The following is a 25988-nucleotide window of genomic DNA, read 5'->3' as shown; positions in this document are numbered from 1 at the left end:
TCTTGTGAAGCCTGGCGGGAGGGGAACGTAGATGGGGTCCCCTTGTTCACTTCCTTTTCCCTAGTATGCAGTAATTTGCTGACTAGAGCATGTTCCTCCCAAGGCTTCAAAGGACAACCCTGGTTTTTTAGTCCATGCTTGAAGGACTATTTAGGCATGTTAACCAACCTCTGTCAAATTTGGAATATAGAGATTGTAAACAAGCCTTGAATCAGAGTCTGGAACACCAGTCTTCTCAGCTGAGGACCCTAATTCATGGATTGGAGAGTCATGGTCCCCCTTGCTCTCTCCATCTGGGCTACTCAATCTCTAATTCCTTTCTGCTCAAGGAAGTAGTTTTGAAAAGAAGGACAGGGACTACCCAAACTCCAGAAGAGTTTGCAGTCAGGACTATTTGGTTGCTCTGCAGAGAAACAGAGCTCAGCTATGGGTTGCTTCCTGCTTTGGACGCTAGTTGTGCCCTCAGCCATCCAATAGGGAAATTAGGTGCCCAGCATTGTAGCACCTTGGTTGCCTCCTTATTTTAATCTTAACCCCTTTGAGGCTTATCTGACACCTTCTCCTGCTTCCTGATATCCTACACATTATGAAGACAAATCCATAAACATTTGGTTGGGGCTGAGGAGTTCTGAAGGTGTTTATCTGAGAAATAGGCCCCCAATTCGGGTGGGATAATAATGCTACTGGTGTGGTCTGGCACGGAGACCAGATGAAGAAGCTGCACTCTGTGCAGGGCGATCTTGGATTTCCCTGCAGTGCCTTGCTAAAACCCCAGGCACTTCTGAGCCTGACAGAGACGGCCAGCAAGGGCAGCTGGGGCCAGTACATCATCTTAGCACAATTCGAATATTGCTACCCTGGAGCTGGCAGGAGGAGGAAGCAGCAGCCGCAGCCCTTAGTGGAAGGGGAGGATGAAGCATGGCAGAAGGAGCTCTTCTCACCAGGGTGCAAGGGGCCAGTCCCAGAGAGGCAAGGAGCACAACCCATTTTCTGGGAACAGGGGAAACAGTGGCAGTTGATGCTTGTGAGATACCTTGGGTGTACGAAAGGATGCTGCTGGCTGGGTAGAATTTCTAAAATGCTGACTAGGATCATGTTGCAGTTTACTTGGCTTTGTATGCTGCAATAAAGCAATGTCGGATGTTTTTGAAACTCAGCCAGGTTGATGTTTACTCAGTACAGTAGAGATATCTGTCTTGTTTGCAGCTGTTGAAAGAAACAACTTAATGAGACTTGCTCACACCATACCGTTTACACCAGTCCAGCTCTTTGGTGAGTAGCAACTTTCTGGTTGTTTTCTGCTTTATCCATGATTTTTTTTTTTAAAGACTGCATTAGTGACATTGGATTAATTTCAGTAAATTAAATTAAAATTCTTTTCTAAAAGAAATGAACTGGGATAGAGTCAGAATAATTTAGGTTAGGAGGGAATTCTGGAGGTCATCTAGTTCAGCTCCCTGTACGGCCAATTTAGATTGAGTTGCTGAGAGTTTGTCCAGTTCAATTTTGAATATCTCTGTGAACAGGGATTCCACAGCTTCTCTGGACAACCTGTTCCAGTATTTGACTACCTTCACTGGGAATTTTTTTTTTCATAATATTAATTTGAGTTTCCCTTGTCACAGGTTGGGTCTGTTGGCACTCATGTGATTACTGTGCACCTTTGAGAAGAGTTTAGCTTCATCTTCTCTATAACCTCTCATTAGTTAGTTGCAGACAGCAATAAGATTCCCCTATTAATGTGATATAATGTAATATATATTTATATTCTCTCACACAAACACACACACATGCACGTGCGCGCGCGCGCACATTATATGTGCAGGACATCTCAAGAGGAAAACCAGATGCTGGCTGAAAGGGCAGTACTCCTGTACCTGGTGCAGAAGCCTTGTAATTTGCCAAGGAAAATAGAACTGTGCTGCAATTGAAGAATGGCAGGGAGTAATACATGTGATCATTTGGAAGAGATTTGAAATTAGTGTGCTGTATTGGCTTACAGCAGCAGGAGCTCTGCGTCTAGACACTTGAGATCTAGGAACCTTTTTTTCAGTGGGTAGAATATTTTGTCTCACAGCAGCTAATTGCCGATACTTCATAGGATTTCTTGGAAGCTGATTACTGCAGATAATTAATACAGCTGTGAGCATACTGAACATTCAAATCTCTGAAGATCCTGGGAGACACCTTTTTAGGTATCAAATTATCAAAAGATAATAAAATGAAGAATTGATATAACGCTAAGAAATGTACCTGGTTTTTATATCCTTGTTCAAGTGTCTTATTTTTATGTCGCTTTCCATTGCTTTATTTTAAATTAACATTAAAGTCTCACGTTAAGCAGGACCTACATTTGTGCTAACTGATGACTTGGGGGTAGAAATCTACTTATTTCTCTCTGGATCCAGTTTGTCTTTTCTTATGCCATTCTTTGCCACTAGCAGATGCAGTTACCTCGTCACACTTGCCAGTGAATACCTATTTCTTATGAATTAACATTGCAAATAATGTGAGTTACAAGAAGGAGAGCCAGGTTTAAAAAAAGTCTACTTTCTGCTTACAGAAAGTAGCTTACAGATGATGGCAACAGGAAGGTGTTCCACTTGCACTGCAAGAGAGGAATGCTATTACAGCTACATAGGGAGACAGACTGTCACTGAATTATAAAGCTCACCAGATTTGTTCTGCTTTCAGAAGTGTTGTTAGTGGGAGCAGAACTTCTGAAATTTTGTGCACTACAAGTAACACTGGAATTTCTGGGAAAAAGACAAATCTTACTTTAAAATGGCAAACTGAAAACTTTCTGTTCATTTGCTTTAACTTGTTCTCCTTGGATTGCTCTCTAAGACAGAACTTTAAATACCAAGGAAAGATTGTGCCCTTTTCAGTTCGGATTCTAACTTCCCTTGCTCATCATGGCCAAATCATTACTTTTGACATAACTCAGCTGACTGCTGAAGAACGTGGCAATCTCCAGGCCTTTAATTTTGGAGTAGATAACATATTTATCTACTTGTTTGACTTCTTTACTAGTTTGTTTAATTAAGCACAATTACAGTACTGTGTGTGTTCCATCAATCATGATTAACTTAAAACAAGTCTTAATAAACATTTTTCTTCCACATAAACGAAGAAACAAAGGGAGCCATACTAAGGATACTTAGATTTAAGTTCATCCAGTGGAGATAAAATGATAAACCTTTAAAAACATGTATTTTTAAAGTCCAGTCATCCTTAAATACTTAAAAACTATGGCAGAGGAGACTGTTTTACATAGACCAGAATATCAAAGGGATTTGCATATGTGGAAGAGTGCATGAGTTCTTAAATTGATCTCTGTTTAGAGGCTTGATACGAGCTCTTTGGAGCTTATGTTATCACAGTAGATCTTAAGTGGAATATATATAATAAGCAGTGTAAATTTGGATATGGGTGGTTTTCATACAAATGAACAATAATGATAAAAAAGCTCGCTCTTCAAGTGTGGCTTACACAGGACTGTGAAGTGGTATGTGGTTTTAAGATGCCAAATCAAAATGCAATTATCTCCTGCTTCTGTGATGGGTGAGTTTTACCAACAAAACTCTGTATTTTCAGCTGGAGAAGAAGTGACGGTCTATCGGCTAGAAGAGAGTTCACCTATGAACCTCGACAAAAGCATGTCTTCTTGGTCCCAGCGTGGTATCGCTGCAATGATCCAAGTCTTATCGCGGGAGGAGATGGATGGGGGTCTGCGGAGAGCCATGAAAGTCGTTTGTACTTGGTCTGAGAATGATGTATTAAAGTTGGGACAAGTCTTTATTGTGAAATCTTTTCTGCCAGAGGTGGTTCAGACCTGGCAAAAGATCTTTCATGATGGCACAGTGCTACATCTCTGCCTGAGGGTGAGTTCAAACCTTAAGAGACGCTGCCTGGTCTAGTTTGACATGTCTTAAAAGTTATACTGGTTATACTGGTAATGCCTTCAGCATGCTTGACCTGTGGTTTGATATTACTCTTTGGAAAGGAAAATGATTTTGAAGAATATCTATCTCCCATTTGTACACAATATGCAAACAATCAGCTGAATTCTTTTTTGTTTTTTGGCAATTCATGCTATCTTTCTACATGATAGCGTGTGAGTAATGTTTCTAGTATGCTTTTATTTAGGAGATACAACAGCAAAGGGCTGCCCAGAAGTTAATCTATACCTTCAATCAAGTGAAGCCTCATACCATTCCATATACTCCAAGGTAGGAAAACTGTCTTTAAGTATCAGGTTTCTCCTCTCAGCTCTATCTCAGATTTAACACAGCCTCCTTTCCACAGTGGGTCGAAATAGCTGCTCCTTAGACAGTCTTGTTATATACCTAGGTTCATAGAGATAAATCAGAATGGAAGATAACAGTAATGGCGGTGGCTTAAACAAGAGACTGTTACTGAAAAGAAGTTTTCAGCAAGTGACTTAAAAAATAAGGTTTATTGCCTGTTTCTCGAAGTCTGTTTTCTGATGCCTGTGTTTTTACAGGAGGAATTATCTGGTAGATAATATTTGAGTATGTGGCTGAAGAAGGGAAGATATCTGAGGAAGTGGGTGGGGAAATTTGGTGTATTAGAGGGTTGGCATTAGCCAAAGCAGACTGATAATGCCTTTTAAGTGCATTTCAATCATATATTTGTATACATATATGTGTATATATATGTTTATAATATATGAGAGAGAAATATCCATGTCTTTCATATTATTTGAATAATGATAAAGCTTTTGATTAGGAGCTGATTAAACTAAAATATGTACATTTTGAGAAGCAAGCCATTGCCCTGCACACAGTCTATTTCTAAAGCATCCCTTATATCACCATATTTTGAATATGTTCATACATGTCTGTATTCATTTGGTAAAACAGATCATAATTTGGGTATTGAGTACTTACAATAAAGTTTTGCTGTTTCTTTTGCAAGGGACTTTATAGACCATGATAAGAAACATTGGGCCTTCAGCTCATAAAAGACTTGAAAATTTCATCAGGGTAAAATGTCTTTTCACATTATGAGAACTTAATCACATCTTTAGGGGAGATAAGGAGATCTGTCTTAAAAAGTGCTAGGACCTGTATTTCTTACCTGTATCAGTAGACACTTTCCTGCTGGTTACCTTTTTCTCTCCCGTTCCCATAAACTGTCTCTAGAATTGTCTCTTTTTAAATCTGCTCTACTGAAATGGAACAATCCTACTTTGATAACATACTTTCCCTTGTCTTAGTGGGCATGGATTTGACAGCAAAATAGTGAAGAAAGAGAGACCCCAAATTCAAGTCACTGTTTGGGAACAAGCAAGATGAACTGAGCTGTTATGCGTTTGCGTTGGTAGCAATTAGTTGGCTGAACAACGCCTGCTCAGTGGATGGCCAACTGATATGTGCTTAAGGCGCAGCATGTGTTGCCTGGTACGGATGTCACAGAAGGTGAAAAGGGGTGAGAGAATTTAGGACAATAATCCACTGGAAGCTGGAATTCCTCATTTCTCCTCCTCATTAAGCAATTGTTTAAAGATATTCACTTTAATTACCTATTTTCTTCTTTAAGAGAGATGGTACAGACTGGTTTGGTACTTTCTGTCTTCAGTACTAGTACTGAAGATTTTGGGATACAGTGAGATGTGTTTTAATGGATGTTTTTGAGGGATTCGTTTCCAAGAAGCCTTGCTTCCCCTCTCTTCCCATTTGAATGGAAGCCATAATTTCCCAGGTAGGAGCACAGTAGTTTCCCATTATAGCACTACAGACAGAAGTTTGTTTCTTTCCCTCTGCAGAAGATGGGGGGAAAAGGGAGACATCTGACAGAAAACTTAGTCACTGACTACTCTTTCACATGATTTTTCTAGTGATTCCACTGAGTTTTGTATATAATGGTTTGAGTCAATTATCATGGATAGTGAATAGTTTATATAACTGCTTCCACTTGCCAAAATAATATTATCAACCTTTTAAGAGGAAGGTAAGTAGCTCTGAACTTTGTCTTTATAGGTAGATCTGATGGCAAAATAAACTTCTTGGTGATGCTGTTCCTTAGCCCTTGAGCAAGAATTGCTTTTTATTCAATTAACATAAGAGAATTCATATAGCCAGTTTATAGGCTGGCTGAAGTAAATCAGATTTTGTTGTTTGTCCATAAACTATAGCTTCTGAGGAAGTGCTTTGTTCTGAGTGTTATCAAACCCAGAAGGCTTTTCTGATATCTATCATTTGTTACCTCCTGCTGTTGAAAATGCTCCAGCCAGGGAAGGCATGCCCGCCTTTTTGGTATATTTGCTTTGCATCATGCTGTGCTCTAACTGTGAGGATGTTCGTTACCGTGCCAACTCCTGATAGATGGCATTTATATCTGCAGGTTCCTGGAAGTTTTCCTCATCTACTGCCATTCAGCCAACCAGTGGCTGACCATTGAGAAGTACATGACTGGCGAGTTTCGGAAATACAACAACAACAACGGAGACGAGATCACTCCCAGCAGCTTGCTGGAAGAGGTGATGCTGGCCTTCTCCCATTGGACCTATGTGTATACCCGTGGGGAACTCCTTGTCCTGGATTTGCAAGGTAACTGCTAGCATGGAACCGCTTTATCACGAAACCCAAAGAAAGCACTTCTCTCAAAAGAGAATTTAATACTGAGGAATGGGCGAAATTCGCTTCTCACTCACATAGTGGAAAATCTCAAGCAACCCCTGGATGTCTTTCGTGTGACATTGGTAAATGAGCATTCACAGAGCCATGTTGGATTAATGTAGGTGTAACGGGAAAATAATGTGGCCTCCAATACATCTAGGCAGCATGGACAAGTAGCAGGCAGTTAAAGCATGCAGGAACATTTCAACCAGCTCCAAAAAACCACTCCACAGTTAAAGTATTTATATATATATTAAGATATATAGGTAATACATAGGTTCAAGCGTACCCTTGTATATTATATATGCACAACTGCGTGTATATGTATGTGTGTGTATCTGTCAGAATACTGAGAACTATTATCTGTTTTTTTTTATTTTTCTTATTAATAAATCTGTAAGCAGTTTACATAAGCTGCAAACCTGAATACTATTCGCAAAGTCTGGTGGCTCCTTCAAAGAGCATGTGATCTCTTTACAGTACATGTGTAAGTGGGAACATGGCATATTTTAAAGAGATAAAACAGTTGACAATGTTCAGAAGATGAACAGCACCCATCAAACAGTATAAACACCATTGTTTGTCATTTCTGTCAAGGGAAATGTGTATGAGTAGACAGAGACTTAACATATTTACATTTTACAGCATTCAGAAGCTGTGAATTACAAAAAGACATGCTTATTATGCAAAATAAACCTATAATTCTATCCTTGCCTTCATTTGGTTGTAGCTGCACATTTAAAAAATGCAGAAAAAGTGTGTCTTCACCATAGCTTGCTGGAATTTGTCTTAAATTTGCTTGGGTTTATTGTACAACTCCTGACAGTTCCAGACCAACTGTGTTGGCTCAAATGTGGAAAAGTTAAACATCTGTGTAAATCACATCAAGACTGGACTTCAGTTTTCATCTCAAACAGGAAATGGACTAAAATCTTTGCAGACTTCTTTTGCATCTGCTCTAGTTTTGCTCTCATGTTTATCTTGTAGTAGACCCCTTATTCTCTAATCTGGAGTTTAGGAAAAGTCCAAAGCTGCTCCTCTTGGAGTTTTAATAGGACTAATCTCTTTCAAACAAAAGTTATTATATTATACTATAACCATCTTATACACATACACTGTATTTTGTCTAATTTGCCTCAACTGAAATGACCCTTATTGAAAGGAGTGGATTTGGGAGTATTGCAGTTACAAAATGCTGTTTCCACAATCTTTACTGGTGTCCATTGCAGAACATAAGCTCATCATCAGTGGCCTATGGAAATAAAAATAATTGCATATCATATGCTCATAGACTTCATTCTTTAGTCGAAAAACAATCATTTCCCCACATAAAAGGAAAGAGTTTTCTGGTAAAATGGAAGTATGCCATCAGTTTGGGGCGAACTGCAAAATATGTATAAGCATTCACTGCAGTTGCATATTTAATCCACTTCTGTGACCACTCAGAAGAGAAAAGGATAACAGATCTAAACATTTGCTCATAATATGGCTGAATAATGAGTTATGTCTCATGCTTTGTACTTTGAGGAGAACCTATATCTGGAGTAGATCCATTGAAATCAGTAGGAATTTACACCTGATTAATAACTCTATTCCAGCTTAAATAAAAGTGTTAGTCTTGGTTACATTTTACTTAGTTATTTCAGCTTCAGCATAATTTTTAGTGGTTACAATTACTTGCATAAGTCTTCAGTCTGCACAGAAATAAACCACAAAGCAGCTGAAGTCAGGACTATAATGAGAACTCTAAATATTTGCCTGTAGTTAACAGTTTTTTTGTAGTATTATCATGTTCTTTTTAACTCCTGACAACTCTAACTGTGACATTTTATGATCTACAAAGAAAATGGATAATTACATATTTTTAAGTACCAGGTTGTGAGAGTGTTACTACTGTCCATTATAACACACACTGTTGATTTTATTGTAGGTGTTGGGGAAAACCTTACTGATCCATCTGTGATTAAACCTGAAGACAAGAAGTAAGTTTCTCTCTGATGAAATTATCATTCACTTCAGACATTCTGCAACATTCAATATATTTTGGATTTGGGGAGCTGCATGTGCCCCAGCTCCCACATCTGGTGAGAGGTATATGAAAGGTGGGGAGAGTCTTACGTTGCTGGGCTGGGAGCGCATGAGTTTTCCAGGGAGAGCAGGAGTGGGAGACTGAACTCCATAACTCTCTTAGTAAATATGCACCTAAGGAGTTCATTAGTGACTTTAATGTAGTTCTGTTTCCCCCACCTGGTGGGGTGCTGCTTCACTGAGTATATAGGGCCACATGGCCTAAGGAGGTGAGGAGAGGGCCATACACGTAAGGCTCTGGATTTCTGATCTTTCCAGTAGGTTCTAATGGTGCATTTAAGCCTACTGCACCTTACAGACTTAGAGCCATGACAAGGAGATATTTAATCATGCACTGCAGGTCACAAAAATCAGCGACACTGCACAGAAGTAGTAGTCTGCCTTCATGCATTAAATTGCAGAATCAGGGCTAGTATCTAGGCAGAGGTCGCAGCTGTGTGCAATAAGTAAAACAGTCCCACTGATTCTCACTTCTAGAGTATGCGACAAACACAGCTGGCTCCTGGATACACCCCTGGCCATGCCTCCTTGCCCTTCATGACTTGCCATGGCCCCTTTCCCTCCCTGTGACCGTGTGCCTGAGGCTCTCTGAGACAGGGCTGTGAGCTTCTCCTCAATCGTGTTGCTATGAGCTGACCTGCAGATCAGATATGGAGCAGAGGAGAGGCCATGACATCGAGGAATGCTACCCTGTAGGGTGCTCCTCTATGAGGGGTCTTCCTAGACCCACATGTCTTGCCAGCTGGTGTGTGCTCAGCTGGGCTCCCCCTCGCTAAGATCGTGTCATCTGATGAAAGGGGTTTCTCAGCTGAACAGGAAAGAAGATATAAATGTGAATAATCTGATTTAATGCAAGGAGGAATTAATGGTAGAAATACTAGATGACTTGCTCGGAACTCACAACAAGTCCATTTTGGAAGCAAGCTCTTAGTTCTGGAACCATTGTTAATATTTCATTAATCAGATTAGTAATAAATGACTGTATTAATGTTGCATGAATGTTTAATTATGAATGCAGGTGTGTTGGCCATATAATATTTATTCTGAAAGCAACATCAAAAATATGCTGAACACTTCACAGTGACAAAGTCTTTGCCCTAAGTAGGTCATAGGATCTTGACAGAAGCACAAGGACAGCTTAGGAGAGAGAGGCAGAGAGATCAATTATATAGTTGTTCACCGCATAGATCTGAGTAAACATTTTTAAAGTATTGCTACAGATGAATAAAGGTCTGGCTCACTGCTATTCAAGTGGATTTTTTACTTCAGTGGAAGCAATATGTAACCTAAATAAATTGTTGGTGAGTTATTACTGAAGACTGTGGCCACAATCATTGGACCACAGTAATTCTCATGGCAACTCAGCTTATCCTCTCTAAAATAGGAATAATATTTACCCATGTTATCTTGAAGGGTGTGTTTGTTAGCATCCTTCTGGATTATTTTTGTCATTAAATAATTTTGTCATGCTTACTAAAATTTGATCCTGCAGATTCTTTTTTCAAAACTTCTTGTTGTTTTGTTTCTATCATCTGCAGTACAGTCAAGTCTTAGTTAAAGAGCAAATGTTGATTAATTAATCAAACCAGCTTGATTTTCTTATGTTCTGGGAAATCTTCAGAACAGTAAGTTGTGAAACTATATTGTTTTGATTCAGGGATCTGAAGGAATAAGACAGTGAAACTGCAGATGGATTCTGTAAGGAACTAGCAGATACCCAATTCTAAGACACTCTTTCTAAAATAATAATAATGTAAATGCACATTCTTTGCTCTAACCTTCACTCCGTCAGAGGGGAAACGTTTCTAGCAGTATCAAGATCTGTTTTATGTTTTCATTTGTAAATAACATACTTCATCAAAACCTGTGTGCTGCCTCAAAAGTTGCTTTGAGCTCACATTCTCTTAGAAGCCTGGAAGAGAGTAGATGACATCTGACTGACAGAGCTGATACAAATTTTAGCACTACTTGTAATTACATTATTTATGTTTTGTTTCTGTAATTCCATTGATTTAGTAGCTCATGTCATTATCTTGTAATAAGTCTTTTCTTTCACGCATTCCACATGCCGTCTTGGAATGGAGTTTTTAAAGGCAAAATGTGACCTCTATATCTGTGATAGTGAGGCATTATATCTTGGTTTTATATATAGTACCAAGATAAAAATAACAGATCTGCTTGGAAAGTATGCCTGATGCTGTAGATGCTCAGACAGATCCCAGGCTGGTGTAAATCAGTGCGACTTCATGGATATTTAATACTGATTGAAGATCTGGTCATGTACAGTTAATAGGATGAATGAAGTGGGAAAAAAAGATGCAGGTAAAATGTTCACCAAAAGATTTCCTGTAAAAGCAGAAGTAGTCAAGGTACAGCAGCAGGGTCATGACACATTGCAATCCCTGCAGACTCCTGTACTGCCCAAACGTTGGGAAGACTTGCTTCATAAGTAATACTCTTTTCAGTGTGTAGCACTTGCCAAATCCACAACAAAGTCTGTGCTGGTAAAGCTTTCACAGATGCAAGGTGCAGGATGTCTGTAGAGCAGATGATGAGAATTGTGGGCCAAGTTTCAAATTAGAAAGAACTGATGCATTAGGCCTGCTGAGAGAGGTGAAGAAAAGGGCCCTAGCAGGCAAAAAACTCACTACAAACATGTGAAAAGGAGGAGTCAGAGGTGCTAGATCTTTCATTCTCCCTTTTTAAAGCTCTCAAGCAGACAGTGATGGGCTGAAGGTCGTAGCAATGAGTGGAGACCTTGTCCCCTCAAGCTGCTCATTTAGCATATGTTTTGAAGTTATACTAAGCTGTGCAATTTCAGCCAAACAATGACAGTTGAAATGCTGCCAATAGAAAAAAACCTCTGCATGAACTATGCTGCTAGCCTAGAAACCTGCAAAACTGAAACAGCAGAACTGGACGCTCAGTTTGCAAAAAGATATAGGTGAAATAGCTTGGGTGCGCCCTGAGAAAGGTGGATGCATGAAGTCCCTACCGTCCATTGCTATGAAGTTCCCACCTTCCATCAACAAAGTTTTGTAGATGCCTCATTTTTTGCTTTGAGCATTCGCAGCTCTGTCTTGATTGTGAGGAGAACTCTGCACCAACACACTATATATTAATATATCCCTGACAGACAGCCAGGCCCAATCTGGTAGGCATTTATTGAGCATTTCTTATTAGAGCATTTACTGTTAGATAAGGATCTGCACAAAAGGAGGAATGGGCTTTTTTTTTTTTTTTTTTTTTTTTAACCTGGTAGCTCGTATAAATGTACCTGCTCAGGATGCAGGAAAGTGGGGCTCAGTAATTTTCTCTCCTTGGAGAGACCATGAATAACCAGGAGAGTAACCTCATTTGTAGAATGTGTATAAGGTTAGAAGGGACCTTAAGGACTCAGCTGATTCTTTTTCTGCACCAAGTCATTCCTGTGTCAGGCCTTACAGGTCCTATATGGCCAGCTCTTGAGGACTTCCAGGGATGGTGGTCCTAAAACCTTCACAAAATATCTGTTTTCAATACTGCGCTATCCTTACTATTAAAAAGTTTTTCCTGATTTTCCACTTGAAACATTTCTCTGTTGACAGAGAGGACAAATCTTCAGTCAATTTCAAACAGTTCCTATGTTCTTCTTCAATTTCTTTCTTCTGTTTCTAGGCTACCCCCTCAAGTTTTTGTATATGTCCTGATTTCTAGACTGCTGGTCATTCTTGTTAATTCCCTAATTTATCCCCATCTTTCTTGAAATAAGTTTCCAAAATTGAATATTGAATTGAATATTGAATTGAAACTCCTCTTGAACCATAACCAGTGCCAGGTAGAGAGGAAGGATTACTTCATATATGTTGCAGACAGTATCCCTGGTTAGATCCCTGTCCCACAACAACATGGGAAAATTGCCTGTCTTTCTGTGGCATTCGCTGCACTTTGCATGGAATAATCGAAGAAGGAATATCAGAGCGGTTCTGTAGCTTAGTAGTTAGGTTTCCTATACCTGCTCAAGCAAATATTTGTTTATTCTATTCTAACTGTCATTTTACCAGGTTAGACCAAAGGCTAGAAATGACTATGCAGGATTGTGTCATTTAAAGTGTATATATGGCACTTAAGTAATATCCCACTTCTTATCTGTTTTGATGCACTAATCTGCAGTAAAGGTTGATTAGACTTGTGCTTGAAAGAACCAGGAGACAGACACTATTTACTGTCTGCCAGAAATTAGACAGATATTAAGCTTTCAATATGAGTTTTGGCTAATCATTGCACTTCTCCCATGTGAAAGGGGAGAACTTGTCATGTTTGCAAACTGTTCTCCTTAGATATAATGTATCTTTTGAGTGTGGATTACAGGAAGATTTGAGAGAGTTAAAATCTTTTTCTATAGCTTCTCAGAGCTATAATTGATTTCAGATTTTAAAATGTGTTGTTTCCACTCTGCATATCATTAAAATAAAATATTAGCTTTCATAAAGTTTCTTTGGAAGCGTTTCTTGTGTGCTGTGTTCCGTGATGTCTAGAATGTCAATTAAATTCTTGAAAACAATGGTGGAGCAATATTAAAATTAATGAACACTGATCTTTCCGACTACATTAAGAATCTGTTATAATTATGTGGTACTTTTAATACATGTCTGGGTATAGCCTGCTTCTGTTTGTAATTGTGTTGGCTTCATCCAGAATATGCAATACTCATTCACAAATGGATCCCTTAGTAATGTTGCTGAATTGGCCAGAGTGCAGACACACAGAAACGAGCACAGAAAGAAGCCAATAAATTTTAAAGCCTTGCTTGCCAGCAGTGAACTATATTCTTTTTCTGTGCTGCATATTGATATGACTAGGGCTCTGCTTCCTTTGGGGAACATGGCTTTCTGTTCTTAAATGAAGCAAAAGTTCTGCTGAATTTCACCTCTTTGCTAGCTCTGGTTTGTTCCCAGATGTCCACTATCAAAACCAAAACCAAGCCAGTTGCTTGATGAGAATGGACAACATTTCCAACAGAGTCATTCAGGTTCTGGCATATGCTCTCTGAATGCTACTATGCCCAAATTTCCGCTAAGCATTTCAGTGGGAACTGCTGGTTCTGCCCTGTATCTCTCCAGAGCAGGTCACAGCCTGGCTATGCTGCATCTCTGAGATGCAGTACTGGATAAAATAGGTGTGGGGTATATATCTAGGCTAATGCTTTACCAGAATTGGCAGTTTTCTTGTCCTTGAGCTAAGAAACTCGTTATGGACCCTGAGGTTTGATTATCTTTAAACAAAGGGCTAACTTAACTCTGATTTAATAAATAGAAAATATCATCACCCCGCTGACAAGTTACCCTTGAGACAATTTCTCTTTAATCTGAAGAAAAATAAAGATATTTGCCTTTGAACTTTACTTCTAGAACCTTACATTCTTCCCCTTTTATACTGGAATTGCTTTGTTTTGGGTTCATTGATTATTTTATATTATTTCTTTCAGATCTGGAAAAATGGTATTTGGACCAGCGAACCTAGGAGAAGATGCAATAAGAAACTTCACTGCAAAGCACCGTTGTAACTCTTGCTGCAGGAAGCTGAAACTTCCTGGTATGCAAAATAAAGATTAATTTTTAATCTCTAACTTTTTGAATGAAAGATAATGAAGACTGAAGTATGATAGAAAGACAGGAACTGAAATTCTACTGAGTTGATGAACTGATGAACACTGAAATATAGTTGGCACATTCTTTCTGAGCGAAGGCGGATAGGAGAATATTTCTCTGTCACCTTACTCTTTTGCCCAGCAACCATGTTATGATTTGATGATGTAGGTCTGATGTTAGCAGTCAGCATGTTAGCTTCTACACCCTGAATTGTTTCCTTTGCTGTGCAAAGCGATGGATCATTTTTCCAGGAGAATCAATACAGTTAACGTAAGCAATAATTTTTAGAATAAGAGAAGCTAAAGATCTGAGGAAATCTGTAAAAACTAGCAATGCATTAGCCTGGGAAAAACTCACTGCAGCTCTCTTGGCCCTTGGGTAGGGTCCTATCCACTGCAGCCCTTTCTTCCTGCTTAAATAGATTGCCTGTTGTTCATGTTAGCTTTGTTAGAATGTGCCCCTGTTTTTTGTGATGCAGGTTTAAAAGGCTCAAAGCCAAAATATGTTGCTATTTTGGATGAATTTCCTCCTACGTATTTTTTCTAGAGGAAAGCTCCTTCCCCTAAGTAGCTACATGGAATAATAATTACTGTTTGATTCTGAAACAGAAACTGTAGTGTTATTTTTTTGGATTACTTGTGTCTATGGCAGCTAGAGACTGTAGAGGAGAAAATCAACTGAATGAATACAGCAAGACATGGGTCATTCCTATCAGATCACACCATTTTTGGCCTCTCCAGGGCTCTCATCCCTCTGGCTCTGGTTTGCCCCATTGCCAATTCTGAGCTTCTGGACGCAGCTAACAGGCTGCCACCAGCTGCAGGGCTGGATGCTCTGCTCTGGGAACACATGTTTTTCAAACGTTTCTTTATTTGAGTCATCGAATTTATTTTCTTGCCATAGATTTGAGAAGAAATGACTACATGCTGGAAAGGTTTGGTCCAGCCTTTGAAGGAGAAACAGAGACAGGAGGAGCTGATGGTGGGGATGAGCCCTTGGAGTACAACACGCGGTTGTGAGCAAAGTCCACGTGTTTGCATGCTCGAAAACCGCCCCCTTATCAATGCTGCAGGTCAGTCTGAAAGAAAAAAATGTTGACGTCTGTGTGCAGCATCTCGCTGCCCTCTACGTACTCTATCGGCAAGGAGTCAAAAGCATCTCTCTAGTTATCCCTCTCCCATGCTCTCAGTCTGGTCCTGCTGGTACTGTTCAGTAAATTGCCAGGAGTAGGCCACCCCTTAGCAGGGTGAACTGTTCCATCAGTGCCTTTTTTGGGGAAATGTGGTTAATGATGCCAAAGTGTGCTTGCTTAGGAAAATGACTGCAACCAACATATTTCCACAGGGGATTCAGTGTTTCTTTCTCCACTCTTTAGTAAAAAAACTAAATGTATACACATGTATAAACCATTCATTTTTAGATGCAGAGCCCACTCAACCCCATGCTCACTTTTGCCCTGTGCACAGGAGACTCTCCAAGAAATTGCAGAAAAGTTACTCTCTCTTTATTTTTCATTTTGATGCAGTGATAAGCCAAAAGTGTATGAGAAGTAAACAATAGTCAAGGATATAACAGGTAGATTGCAAAATTTTATGGGAGCTTCATCTTGAATTCTTTTCACATACCAAGACTTTATTAAAGTCGAACAATGAAGGGTTGGACCCACAAGTATCTCTGACCTTTCCCATTTTGAGTTGATGGAACTGAAAAATCCACCATCTTTAATACAAACATGAACTAAACAACAGCCTTGCACATGATTCCGTTTTTAACCAGGATCTGTTTTTCTTTAAAATATTTTAGCTTCAGAATGTTTTTAATTCTTTAAGTTGTAAATTGCAACCAAGATTTGAAAAAGCACAAAAAATAGTATGTTCTGCTTAGTACTTAGCTGCTTATTGTCAATGTCAGGCTGTACACAGGACTTTTTTCTACCAGTGGTGAAGTTGGATGCAGATGCTGCAAAAGTATACACCTATGTTTCTATTTATATCCTGTGATTTCAGTAGAACTTCTCAATATAGAAAAATCTAGTATATGCGATTTGCTTTGTAGAATCAGGATCTAAAGGAACTGCTCAGCGTAAATATCTCTAATATAACTTATATTATATTAGAGATCACTTTTATCATTAAAGAAAATTTGTACTTTTGTATTAACAGGAGAAATACTTAATCTTGAAATACAAGTCATCAGAAAATTTTATACTTGAATACAAAACAAAATCATAATCCATCACAACTGATAGTACATTTTTGATGTGTAAGGGGACTACTTGTGATGATTTATCATTCATTTGGTATATTTAGAAAATGTCTATGTATACATAAGAATTAGAAATTACATGTTCCCAGTTTTTGTATTGATTGTGATATTGATTATGACACTGACATAAGCTGTATGTTTGCTTGAGATGCCTTCAGTTTGTAAGAGCATCCTGAAGAGATACTTCTTGCTTTTTTAAATCATTTTGGTAAGATTCTTTTTATGGAAAATAATGCCTCTCTTGTATTAGTTTGTACTCATTTTGCCAAAATGATCGCCCCCCCCCCTTTTTTTTTTTTTGAAGCAGTTCAAGATATTGGCAAGTTTTTGCTTGTCTGCGAAAGTGATTAATTGCATCTCTGCATAATTTTGGTGGATTTTGATCCCTTTGTTGATAAGATAGTGGATCTACTTCCAAAGAGTATTCTCTTAAAATTTGTCTTTAGGAAGAGATGTACTTAGTCCCATCCTTTAAAGAGAGAACTTCCTCTGGAAGATATCTAACTTTTAGCATGCCTTTAAATTCACTTAAGTTAAATGATACTTCAATATGCCTTTAAAGTTAAGGACTATTTAAGTCTTATCCTGAAAGTGTTGTTTTCCTCACTCATTGCCATAAATTCTTGCATCAAAAGGATGGAATTATAGATTAGGCACAAAAAATAAGCCCCACAGCAGATTGGGTTTAAGCACCATTTGTTTCTTTTTGTGTTTCAAAGAAAGATATTACTAAGTCATACTTCAGATTATCATTTCTTAACAACCATCCTGTTGCCTTCAAGAGTGAGTGGCTTCTGAATTCATAGCAATGCTTGCAAGAACTGGTACAGTGTTTATATCAGTGCAGATTCATCTTATCCCTTTTTGTAATGTTCCCATCCAGGTACATACTGCCTTCACCTCAAATTAGGGGTCCTCACAAGATGACTGTCTGTTATAAAATACAACTTACACAAACATGTTTTATGTCTGACTCTGCTCAGTGTCAAGTATTAATGCAGTGAACCAAGAAAAGGATGCATTTGAATTTGTTCTGTTATATACTTGTAGCAGCACACTAATTTTTCCATGTGTGGAGATACTAAGTTGAAAATTTCCAGTGATTCTGGGTGCTAATTAATTTTGCCTCACCTTATTTTTTCACTTTTTTGGAAGGGCTGCTTTACATTTCACTAAACTGTAAGTTTGGCTAATTTGTGTAAAAATCTTTTTTTACTCCTACCTTTGTCATAGTTCAGTAATAAATAGTAATGAAAATTATTTGAAAAGTTTTATTTTCTTTTTCTTTTGAGATCTTGGTGTCTTTCTTGCTCCAGATTCTGTACTCTCTTTGAATTGTTTCTTGATGTCTAAATACTGACCACAGATTGAAGCCTGGGCGTGCTGAAAAAATGAAAAAAAAAACCCCAAACCAGTGGCCCTTAGTGGGAAGAGCAGTAAGACTCAAATTGAAACCACAGTGCACGTGGAATGAGAGATCTGCAGGATAGGGCTCAGCTGCTCCATGCTTGTTCCATGACAAGAAGTGTGGAAAAGAAAATCCTACATGTCAAGCCATAGTTTTCTGATAATTACTTTCAATATTTGTTTTTGCTTGAACGCACATTTCAGTTTTTTTAATTTATTCTTCTGGTGGATTCAGAATAAAGCCCTGCTTACTTTGCTGAAAAAAGTAAGGCAGTAGGTGATGCAGAAGCTCTGAAAAAATTTGAAACCAAAGAATTTACAAACTCACATTTTAATGTGAACTTAAAAGAAGGTTATTTAAGAATTCAGCTGAGATTGCTCAAAACAAAATGTGATTTTGGCAAATATGGTGTTGGAGATTTAGCTTAAACATATAAGAAATATTCAGACATTGCAAACCTCATTCTCAGGACAGCTTTTTTCCTTTCTTTTTGTCAGTTGTAGCATTTTCAGGGTGACTTTATTGTTGGTGCAATAAACACAGAAGGGTTATTAGATCTCTGTTTTCTAGAAATGGATTTGTATTTGGTGTGGTTTTGTCAATCTATTTCGTCCTGTTTCAAAAGAATAAAACACATTTTCAAAAATGTTTCTGGTCTTGATGGGTATAGAACAAAATAGTATGTTTCCAAGCTGTGAGGAAAACAGGTGAAAGTTATATATGGAAAATAATGCAGATTTATTTTTATTTGAATTTTTAATCTCAAGATAATAAACAGTAATTCTATATATATAATGTGATTTTCAGTTCTCCTGAATTTTTTTTTTTAACAGTATAGTAACATTAGTTTCTATACTTGAGTCAGTAGGCTTGTAGCAGGTGCATTTGTATATACTTGTGCTGTAAGTAAAAATTTCTTCCCATAAAACTAGAAAGTACATACTTTATAATGTTCCCTACTGAGTACAACTTAAACTATTAGATGTTCAGTAACCTTTGGATTTTTTTTAGTAGAGTTGAGATGCATACTTGAGTCTTAGAAAACTTGGTAGTTAATAAACCAAATCACTGTTGCAGGCTCTTAAGAAAAACAAATATGATCACTTTAATATGACAGTATTAATTTTATCCTAATCCTGGATCTGTGATACGAAATGACTATGCGGCCACTGGTGTAAACAAAGAACTGGTATGGATTAATGGCACTCTGTTGACTTCATTGTTTAAGATACTATTTTATATCAGCTACTTTTTACATCTGTTCTCTATTCTTAGGATGTTGATGCTAATGGTTATCTCACTTTTTGATTGACAAGGGGTTCCCAGAAATGTAGAAAAGCCTATCTGCAGTGACACTGGCCTTCACATGAACTTTGAGCACCACAGAGTTGTTAATACTTTCCCTGTTGCTAGACTTTTTACCAAAACTGCTATTGCTTTTCAGCTTTTCTTTACTGTACTTGTTATGTCTTGAATTATTCTGGAACACACTTTGATCCCCTAATATATGGTAATTATTGCTGGAGAAGGAAAACCTCAAGCTAAAACAAACACAAACTACTTTCCTATTTGATATTTGAATAGTGTATAAGCTGCTGCAAGGCTCTGTTCATTTGCCTATCTGGCATTAGTTCTGTTTGCACAGACAGAGCAAATAAACTAGTGTTTTAAAATAAACTGGTTTCATTTAGATTGTTATGTTTAGTTGTGATAAAATGCTAAAGATTAAGGGAAAAAAATTCAAAAAAAGCACAAAAAGCCCGTCCTGAAAAAAACAGTGAATGTTGCATAAAGAAAGATATGCTGTGCTCTTTGTGTCAGGGATTTAGGTAGAAGGCTGAAACCTTCCATTTCTTAGGCTGTCATTGAACAAACTTGACTTGGATTTTGACATCATGCAGCCAGTCCAACATACCCACAGCTGGCAAAAAGGAGGAGAAGGAGGAAGAGGAGGGTAAGGAGCAGAGAGGAGTCTCTGATGTCTGAGTCTTTCTGCTGCTGTTCCTGACTGAACTCTCATCCTGCTGAGATACTGCCAACTTCAGCTTGCTCCTGTGATCTGTAGTGAGGCAAGCTCTACTAAAATGCAGAGCATTTGTGTGCACTGTGTAGACGCAACACATTTTTGTAAGGCATCTAATATTGAAACAAGTTGAAAGGGGATAGGCTGTTCCACTACTAATGCTGGGGGATTTACTGTAAAAAATTCAGGCAGCATACACTACCAGTGGACAGGTATTTGATGCTTGTGATTAGGAAAAAAAGTGACAGAATGAACATAATATTACTATAGAAGAAATAAAGTCTATGACACGTCCACAGTGGTACCCACCTGAGCACCCAGCTTTCAGTAAGGATTTCCTTCCTTGAACTTTTAGGAATTGGATGTCTCAGCAGCTTCTCAGGGGTTGATTCTGTGGTGTGGTGGTGAGGTGGGAATTAGGTTCAACACTGCATCCCAGGTGGCCCAGATTCAAGAGGAGAGTGCCTTACCTGATCATGAAAAAGAGAGATACTTCTCCTCAGTTGACCCCTACAGTGAAATCAAAGTATTACCTGACCTTTGAAAATGCCTGCACAGCAAATTGGGATTGTACATGGACTAGGACAAACATGGTCCATGAAATCAACACTGAGCTTAACCTTGCAATACTCCAGAGAATGAAGCTGGGGCAGTCTGTGAAATCCTGCTCAGGAAATGAGAGGAATATTCAATCTCAGATAATGTCTGTGTAGCAGCCTGGATTAATAGCTAACCTTGCATAACCTCTTCCACAATAAAAAGTATGGATTTCAGCTGAGATGACCAGTGACCTGAACCAAAGTGAAAGGATTGGATCTGACTGAACTCAGCTGACAACTGGACAGAATAAAGGTGGAAGATGACTACAGAGTATCCCAGCCTGCACCCAGTTAGAGAAGGATTTGAATTCAAGTGACACCCCAATCAAATTAGACCTGCAGTTGAGGTTAAATAGCTGTAGAGTACAAGACAAGAGCTGAACATGACCACTTACGGTCTCTGAGGAGCACAGAAGGACTGAGGTTGACCCATGAGGAACCCTTAGCAGAATGGAGAGGCAGGATAAGACTGCAAGATAGTAATGGAGGGAAAAAAGACCCAAGGTTGATCTCAAATAACTGCTTTCATCAAATAGTAAAGGATGGGGGTCTAACCTTAAGGGACCCTGTGGCAGCTGACCAAGGCAAGCAAATGAGGTTCAGGTAATCTCAGATAACCTCAGAGCAACAAATGAGAGTTGGAGTTGGCCGCAGATGACCCCTGTGCAGCTAACTGGATTTAAGGTAGGCCTCACATGACCCTGGGAAGGCCCTCTAATGACCTCCCAAGCACCAAATGAGGGGTAGGTTGACCTCAAATGATCACCAAGGCAAGTATTTGGATCTCAGGTTCACCTTAAATGACGTCTGGGCACCAAACAAGGGCTGCACTGATTGCAAATGAACGCTAACTGGCTCTCAACTTGACCTTAAATGACCCCTCTCCTCCAAATGAGAGAAGTATTAATCTTAGATAACCCATGTGCATGTAAGTGCATCTCAGGCTGACTTCAGATGATTCTGAGTACCAAACAAGAGTCAGGTTGACCTCAGATGTCCCCATGCACCTATCTTGATTCCATGTTGACCTCAAATGACTCCTGGATAGGTTAATTGGTCCTCCAGTTGACCTCAAATGACCCTTGTGAGCAGGGATAAAAGGACTGTGAGTGACCTCAAGTGACCCTGTGCAAATAATTTGCTCCCAAATTTACCTCACATGACCTCTTTACACCAAACAAGAGCTGTGTTAACCTCAAATGACCACTGGGCCTCTAACTGGATCTCAAGCTGACCTCAACCCCTGAGAAGGAAATGAGGGCTGCAGCTGACCTGAAATGACCCCAGGTAGGTAACTGGTCATGTTGATCTCGAATGACCCCAGGCAGCAAAAGCAGGCTCATTTATCCTGAAATGACCTCTCAGCCACTAGGTGGATCTCAGGTTGACCTCAGATGACTTCTGGGCACCAAAAAAGGACTTTGTTGATCTTAAGTGATCTCTAGCAACTAACTGCATCTCAAGTTGAACTTAAATGACCCCTGGACATCATATGAGGGCCTTTTTCCCCTCAAATGACCTCAGGGCAAGTAATTGGACCTAAAGGTAGACCTCAGATTACCCTGTGAAATTAGCTGGATTTACGTTGACCTCAAAGGACCTGCTTGCTATGAAATAAAAACTCTGGTTGACCTTATATGACCCCTTGCATAGCTAATTGGCTCTGAGGTTGACCCCGGATGATCCCTCTCAGGACATGAGAGCTGGGTTGACCTGAAATGATCCCATGCAGGTATTAGGATCTCAGGTTGACCTCAGAGGACCTCTGTACAGCAAATGAGACCCAGGATTGACCTAAAAATCATGTAATCATAGACTAATTAATTTACAAGTGTCCTTTCAAGGTCATCTAGTCCAACTCCCTGCACACAGCAGGGATCAAGTTGTTCAATTGCTTGATCAATTAGATCAAGTTGCTCAAGTCCTTGCCCAAGTAAATTTGGAATTTCTCCAAGGAAAAGGTTTCACAACTTTTCTGGCAACCTGTTCCAGGATTTGATCATGCTCATGGTTAAAAAAAGTGAAGACAAAACAAAACAAAAAAACAATGGTTTTCTATCTAACATTTGTTGTCACAAGTGTGGAAAAGGTAGGTGTAATTGCCATCAGCATTCTGGCTACACTTTTGCTAATACAGCCCAGGGTGGCCTTCTTGCAGGGAGCAGCAGGGGCCAGCTGCTGAGAGACCAGATCACTAGGTGAGGCCATAGTGATGAGGCAGGTCCAAGGTCAAGCCATGAAGTCAAGTCTGCAGGCAAGGGTCATCTAGGTACAAGAAGGCCAGGCATGGTCCAGGTACAGGCAAAGAGCAAAGGCAAGGGTCTCAGCTTAAATGCAGCTCCCAAGCAAAGGCAGGGGAGCCCCCCCAAAAGCCCTTACTCACACAACTCTTTTCACAGCAGTCTCATCTAAGAACAGAGCTGCACTGTATCAGAGCAGAGGCAGCAAATTCCAGGGGTGAAGGGAAGAGGTAGCAGAGCCTCTTGGTGTACTCAGGGCCCTGATACCCTTTTTATCACAAAGGCGCTCTGTTAACTCATGTTCAACTTTTTTGTCCACTAAAAACACCAGGTTGCTGCAAATCAGGTTTCCTTCTGCATCAGGTTTTCCTTTTCCATAAAGCTGCTTGTTACCCATGTGGCTCCCAGTCTGTACCGCTGCATGAAGTTAGTCCATCCCATGTAAGGGACTTTGCATTTGCTTTTGCTGAACTTCATATGGGTTCTGTTGGCTTTTTATTTTCCCCCAACCTGTCTGTGCCCCTTGAATAGCAGCACTATAGATACACCATCCAGCGTATCACTCACTTACCTCAGCTGGTCATCCCACAGGAACTTGCTAAGAGCGCACTCTGTCTAATCTTTCTGGTTGTCGTTACATAATTTTACTTAGCTTAGCACAGTCTTCCCAGTAGTTCTTTATCACAGCTTACTTACCTAGTTCCTCAGCAGGCCAAGCCAAGGTCATGCAGCTGGGCCAGATCAGAGCTGGACCTGGGATCCTTGGATCCCAGGCAGCTGAAGCCCTGGAGAGGAGGAAGGTTGTGAGGGGCAGGGGGAGTTACACCAATAAACTGGAACTAAGGTTGACTTCAGAAGATCCCTGAGTGGCAAGCAAGGACAATTGTTTTCTGCAAAGGCCTACAATGCAACAAACTGAGGGCAGCAGTTGACCTCATATGATTTCCAATCAACAAAACATGGGCAGCACTTAAACTTACAGAACTGCTGAGCAATAAATTGATGTAATTCTTGAGCTGCTCTGTGTAGTGTATTTAAAAGGGAGCCGAGGAGGGAGATGGTTGCAGGCTGCGGTCAATCTCGGGTGACCACTTTATATGAAGATTAAGTAGTCTTTCCATTTCCACAGTCCATGTGCAGGACAGTGCAGTTGTGCTGCACCCCAGCTAACTGCTCTGTACCCAAATGTGTCAGTAATTAACCTCAGTTAATCCCAAAGAGCAAAGAGATATAGTGGCTGCCCTTTAATGGTAGCTGTGCAGAAAACTGTGCCAGTATATTACTTCAGAAAACCTCAAATCACAGACTTGGTCAGTATTTGATCTCCCAAGCAGAAGACTGAGGGAGTATGTTACCTAAATGTCTCTTTAAGCATGAAAATTTTCATTTGCTTAACTTATCTGGTTCAACTACCGAAGTCTGGTTCAAGAGTTGACCTCAGGCAACCCCTGAGCAGCACAGCTAGAGAGGCTATTGCACCTCACCAACAATCTCAAGCAATGGTTAAATGATATTGAACCCTTTATAACATTTTGGGCAAGTGGGCCCAAAATCAATGGTCTCTGTTTGATCCCTACACATATTACTCAGGAATAACTAACATTTGGAGGACATCATTATACAGCAAATTAGGGCAGTAAACAACCTTCATCAACCTTTGAGCTGTAAACTAGGGCAGGCATTGACCTCCAAGCACCCAGCTCTGGCCATAAACAATATCGGATGATCCAAAGAGAAGGAATATGGATCTGTGGGACTTTATGTCATCACCATAAAGATGGTAGTGATGGTTCATTTCAGCTAAACTCAGTACAGTAAGTAACTTTCGCAGATGTTTCCTGCATAGCAAATTGGGGCAGTAATTGATCTTTGGACTCCTGACCCCTGAGCCCAAATGTGGGTCATAAAGTAGTATTTAATTTCACATTGCCCCTGGATAATTCATTAAGACAGTAATTGACCTCATATGACTCCTTTGAATTGGAAAAGTAAATGATTCTGCTGTGTCCTGAGCAGTAAACAAGTGCAATGCCCCAGATGCAGTCTGGATCTATGGTTAACTTCACTCAACTCTGTTATAAGAGGTGGTGGCTGGGTATGATCTCAGTTATTGCTCCCTCTCTGCCATCTGAATTTAGAAATTTAAATTAGGCCAGCAAGTTGAAAGCTGATGATATCTGGACAGCAAGCAGAGGCTGACAGGTACCTCAGGAAAATCTGAGCAGCAAACCTTGTCAGAGCTTAACCTCAGATTTCTACTGGCTAGTACATATAGTCTTCAAATGACTTCTTATGAACATGAATAGGAAGCTGGACCTGGCAGTTGCAATTCCTCGGGTCACCCACTGCCAGTCCTGGGCTGGACTGTCTGGTCTGGCTCTGACAATTGACATGTGAAGTCCCCATCCTATTCTACTGTCCTACTGCAGCCTCAAATGCAGGGTTTGTCATTCAGAGCTCTACACTACTCATTAAAGAGACATTATTTTTTACACAATTCTTACTGAAAATCTGGCCTAAATGAAATCTGCAGCTTTACCATTGGCCTCAGTGTAGCTAGGTTTTCAACCCATATTTCAGTGTCCAGGAAAGAGTCTGTTTACCTACCCATCTACCACCTCCTTGACTTTGTCGTCTCTCTCTCCCTTAAGACCCACCTGAATTCATAGTTTTTGAGTCCTGTAAAAATTGCCAAAAATGCAAAATGCCATTCATTCCACCTGAAGAAAGACTTCCCACTAAAGACCCAAAGGTGTTTAAAATGGTGTATCTCCTGTCCGTCCTACAACATAAGAACATAATTATTAAGGTAGTTAAAATCCCTGTAGCAGTTAATGTCTAAATACCCTTCAGAATCCAGACCAAATCTTATAATAATGACATTGTATTAGGTTTCATAGCAAGCCAGGCATGAAATTAACCTAACATTTGACTTCTAGGTGGGTGGAGGCACCTGCTGTGAAGTTCTATGCCTTCTGCTTACTACTAGAGCACTGAATTACTTTTCATCAGGTAGATTCCTCAGAAGCACATGCAACACAAGTATTTCCGGTAGGATATCTGAGGCTGTCTGCTTCTTAATCCCTTAATT

The 25988-nt window shown here is 39.6% G+C and overlaps 1 protein-coding gene across 1 annotated transcript in view; it reads left to right on the top strand.

The window, feature by feature from the left end:
• TRPM6 (transient receptor potential cation channel subfamily M member 6) overlaps positions 1–17887 on the top strand; it is an 85646-nt gene extending 67759 nt beyond the window's left edge. The window contains exons 33-39 of the mRNA XM_067315243.1: positions 1207–1272; positions 3598–3884; positions 4150–4232; positions 6370–6575; positions 8575–8626; positions 14200–14306; positions 15266–17887. Of these exons, the coding sequence (XP_067171344.1) occupies positions 1207–1272; positions 3598–3884; positions 4150–4232; positions 6370–6575; positions 8575–8626; positions 14200–14306; positions 15266–15381 (917 nt within the window). The 3' untranslated portion in view covers positions 15382–17887. The remainder of the gene's footprint in view (positions 1–1206; positions 1273–3597; positions 3885–4149; positions 4233–6369; positions 6576–8574; positions 8627–14199; positions 14307–15265) is intronic.
• The last annotated feature ends 8101 nt before the right edge of the window (positions 17888–25988 follow it).

This window comes from Apteryx mantelli, chromosome Z, assembly GCF_036417845.1.
Source record: "Apteryx mantelli isolate bAptMan1 chromosome Z, bAptMan1.hap1, whole genome shotgun sequence".
NCBI classification, from domain to species: domain Eukaryota; kingdom Metazoa; phylum Chordata; class Aves; order Apterygiformes; family Apterygidae; genus Apteryx; species Apteryx mantelli.
This window is presented reverse-complemented; position numbering and strand designations above follow the sequence as displayed.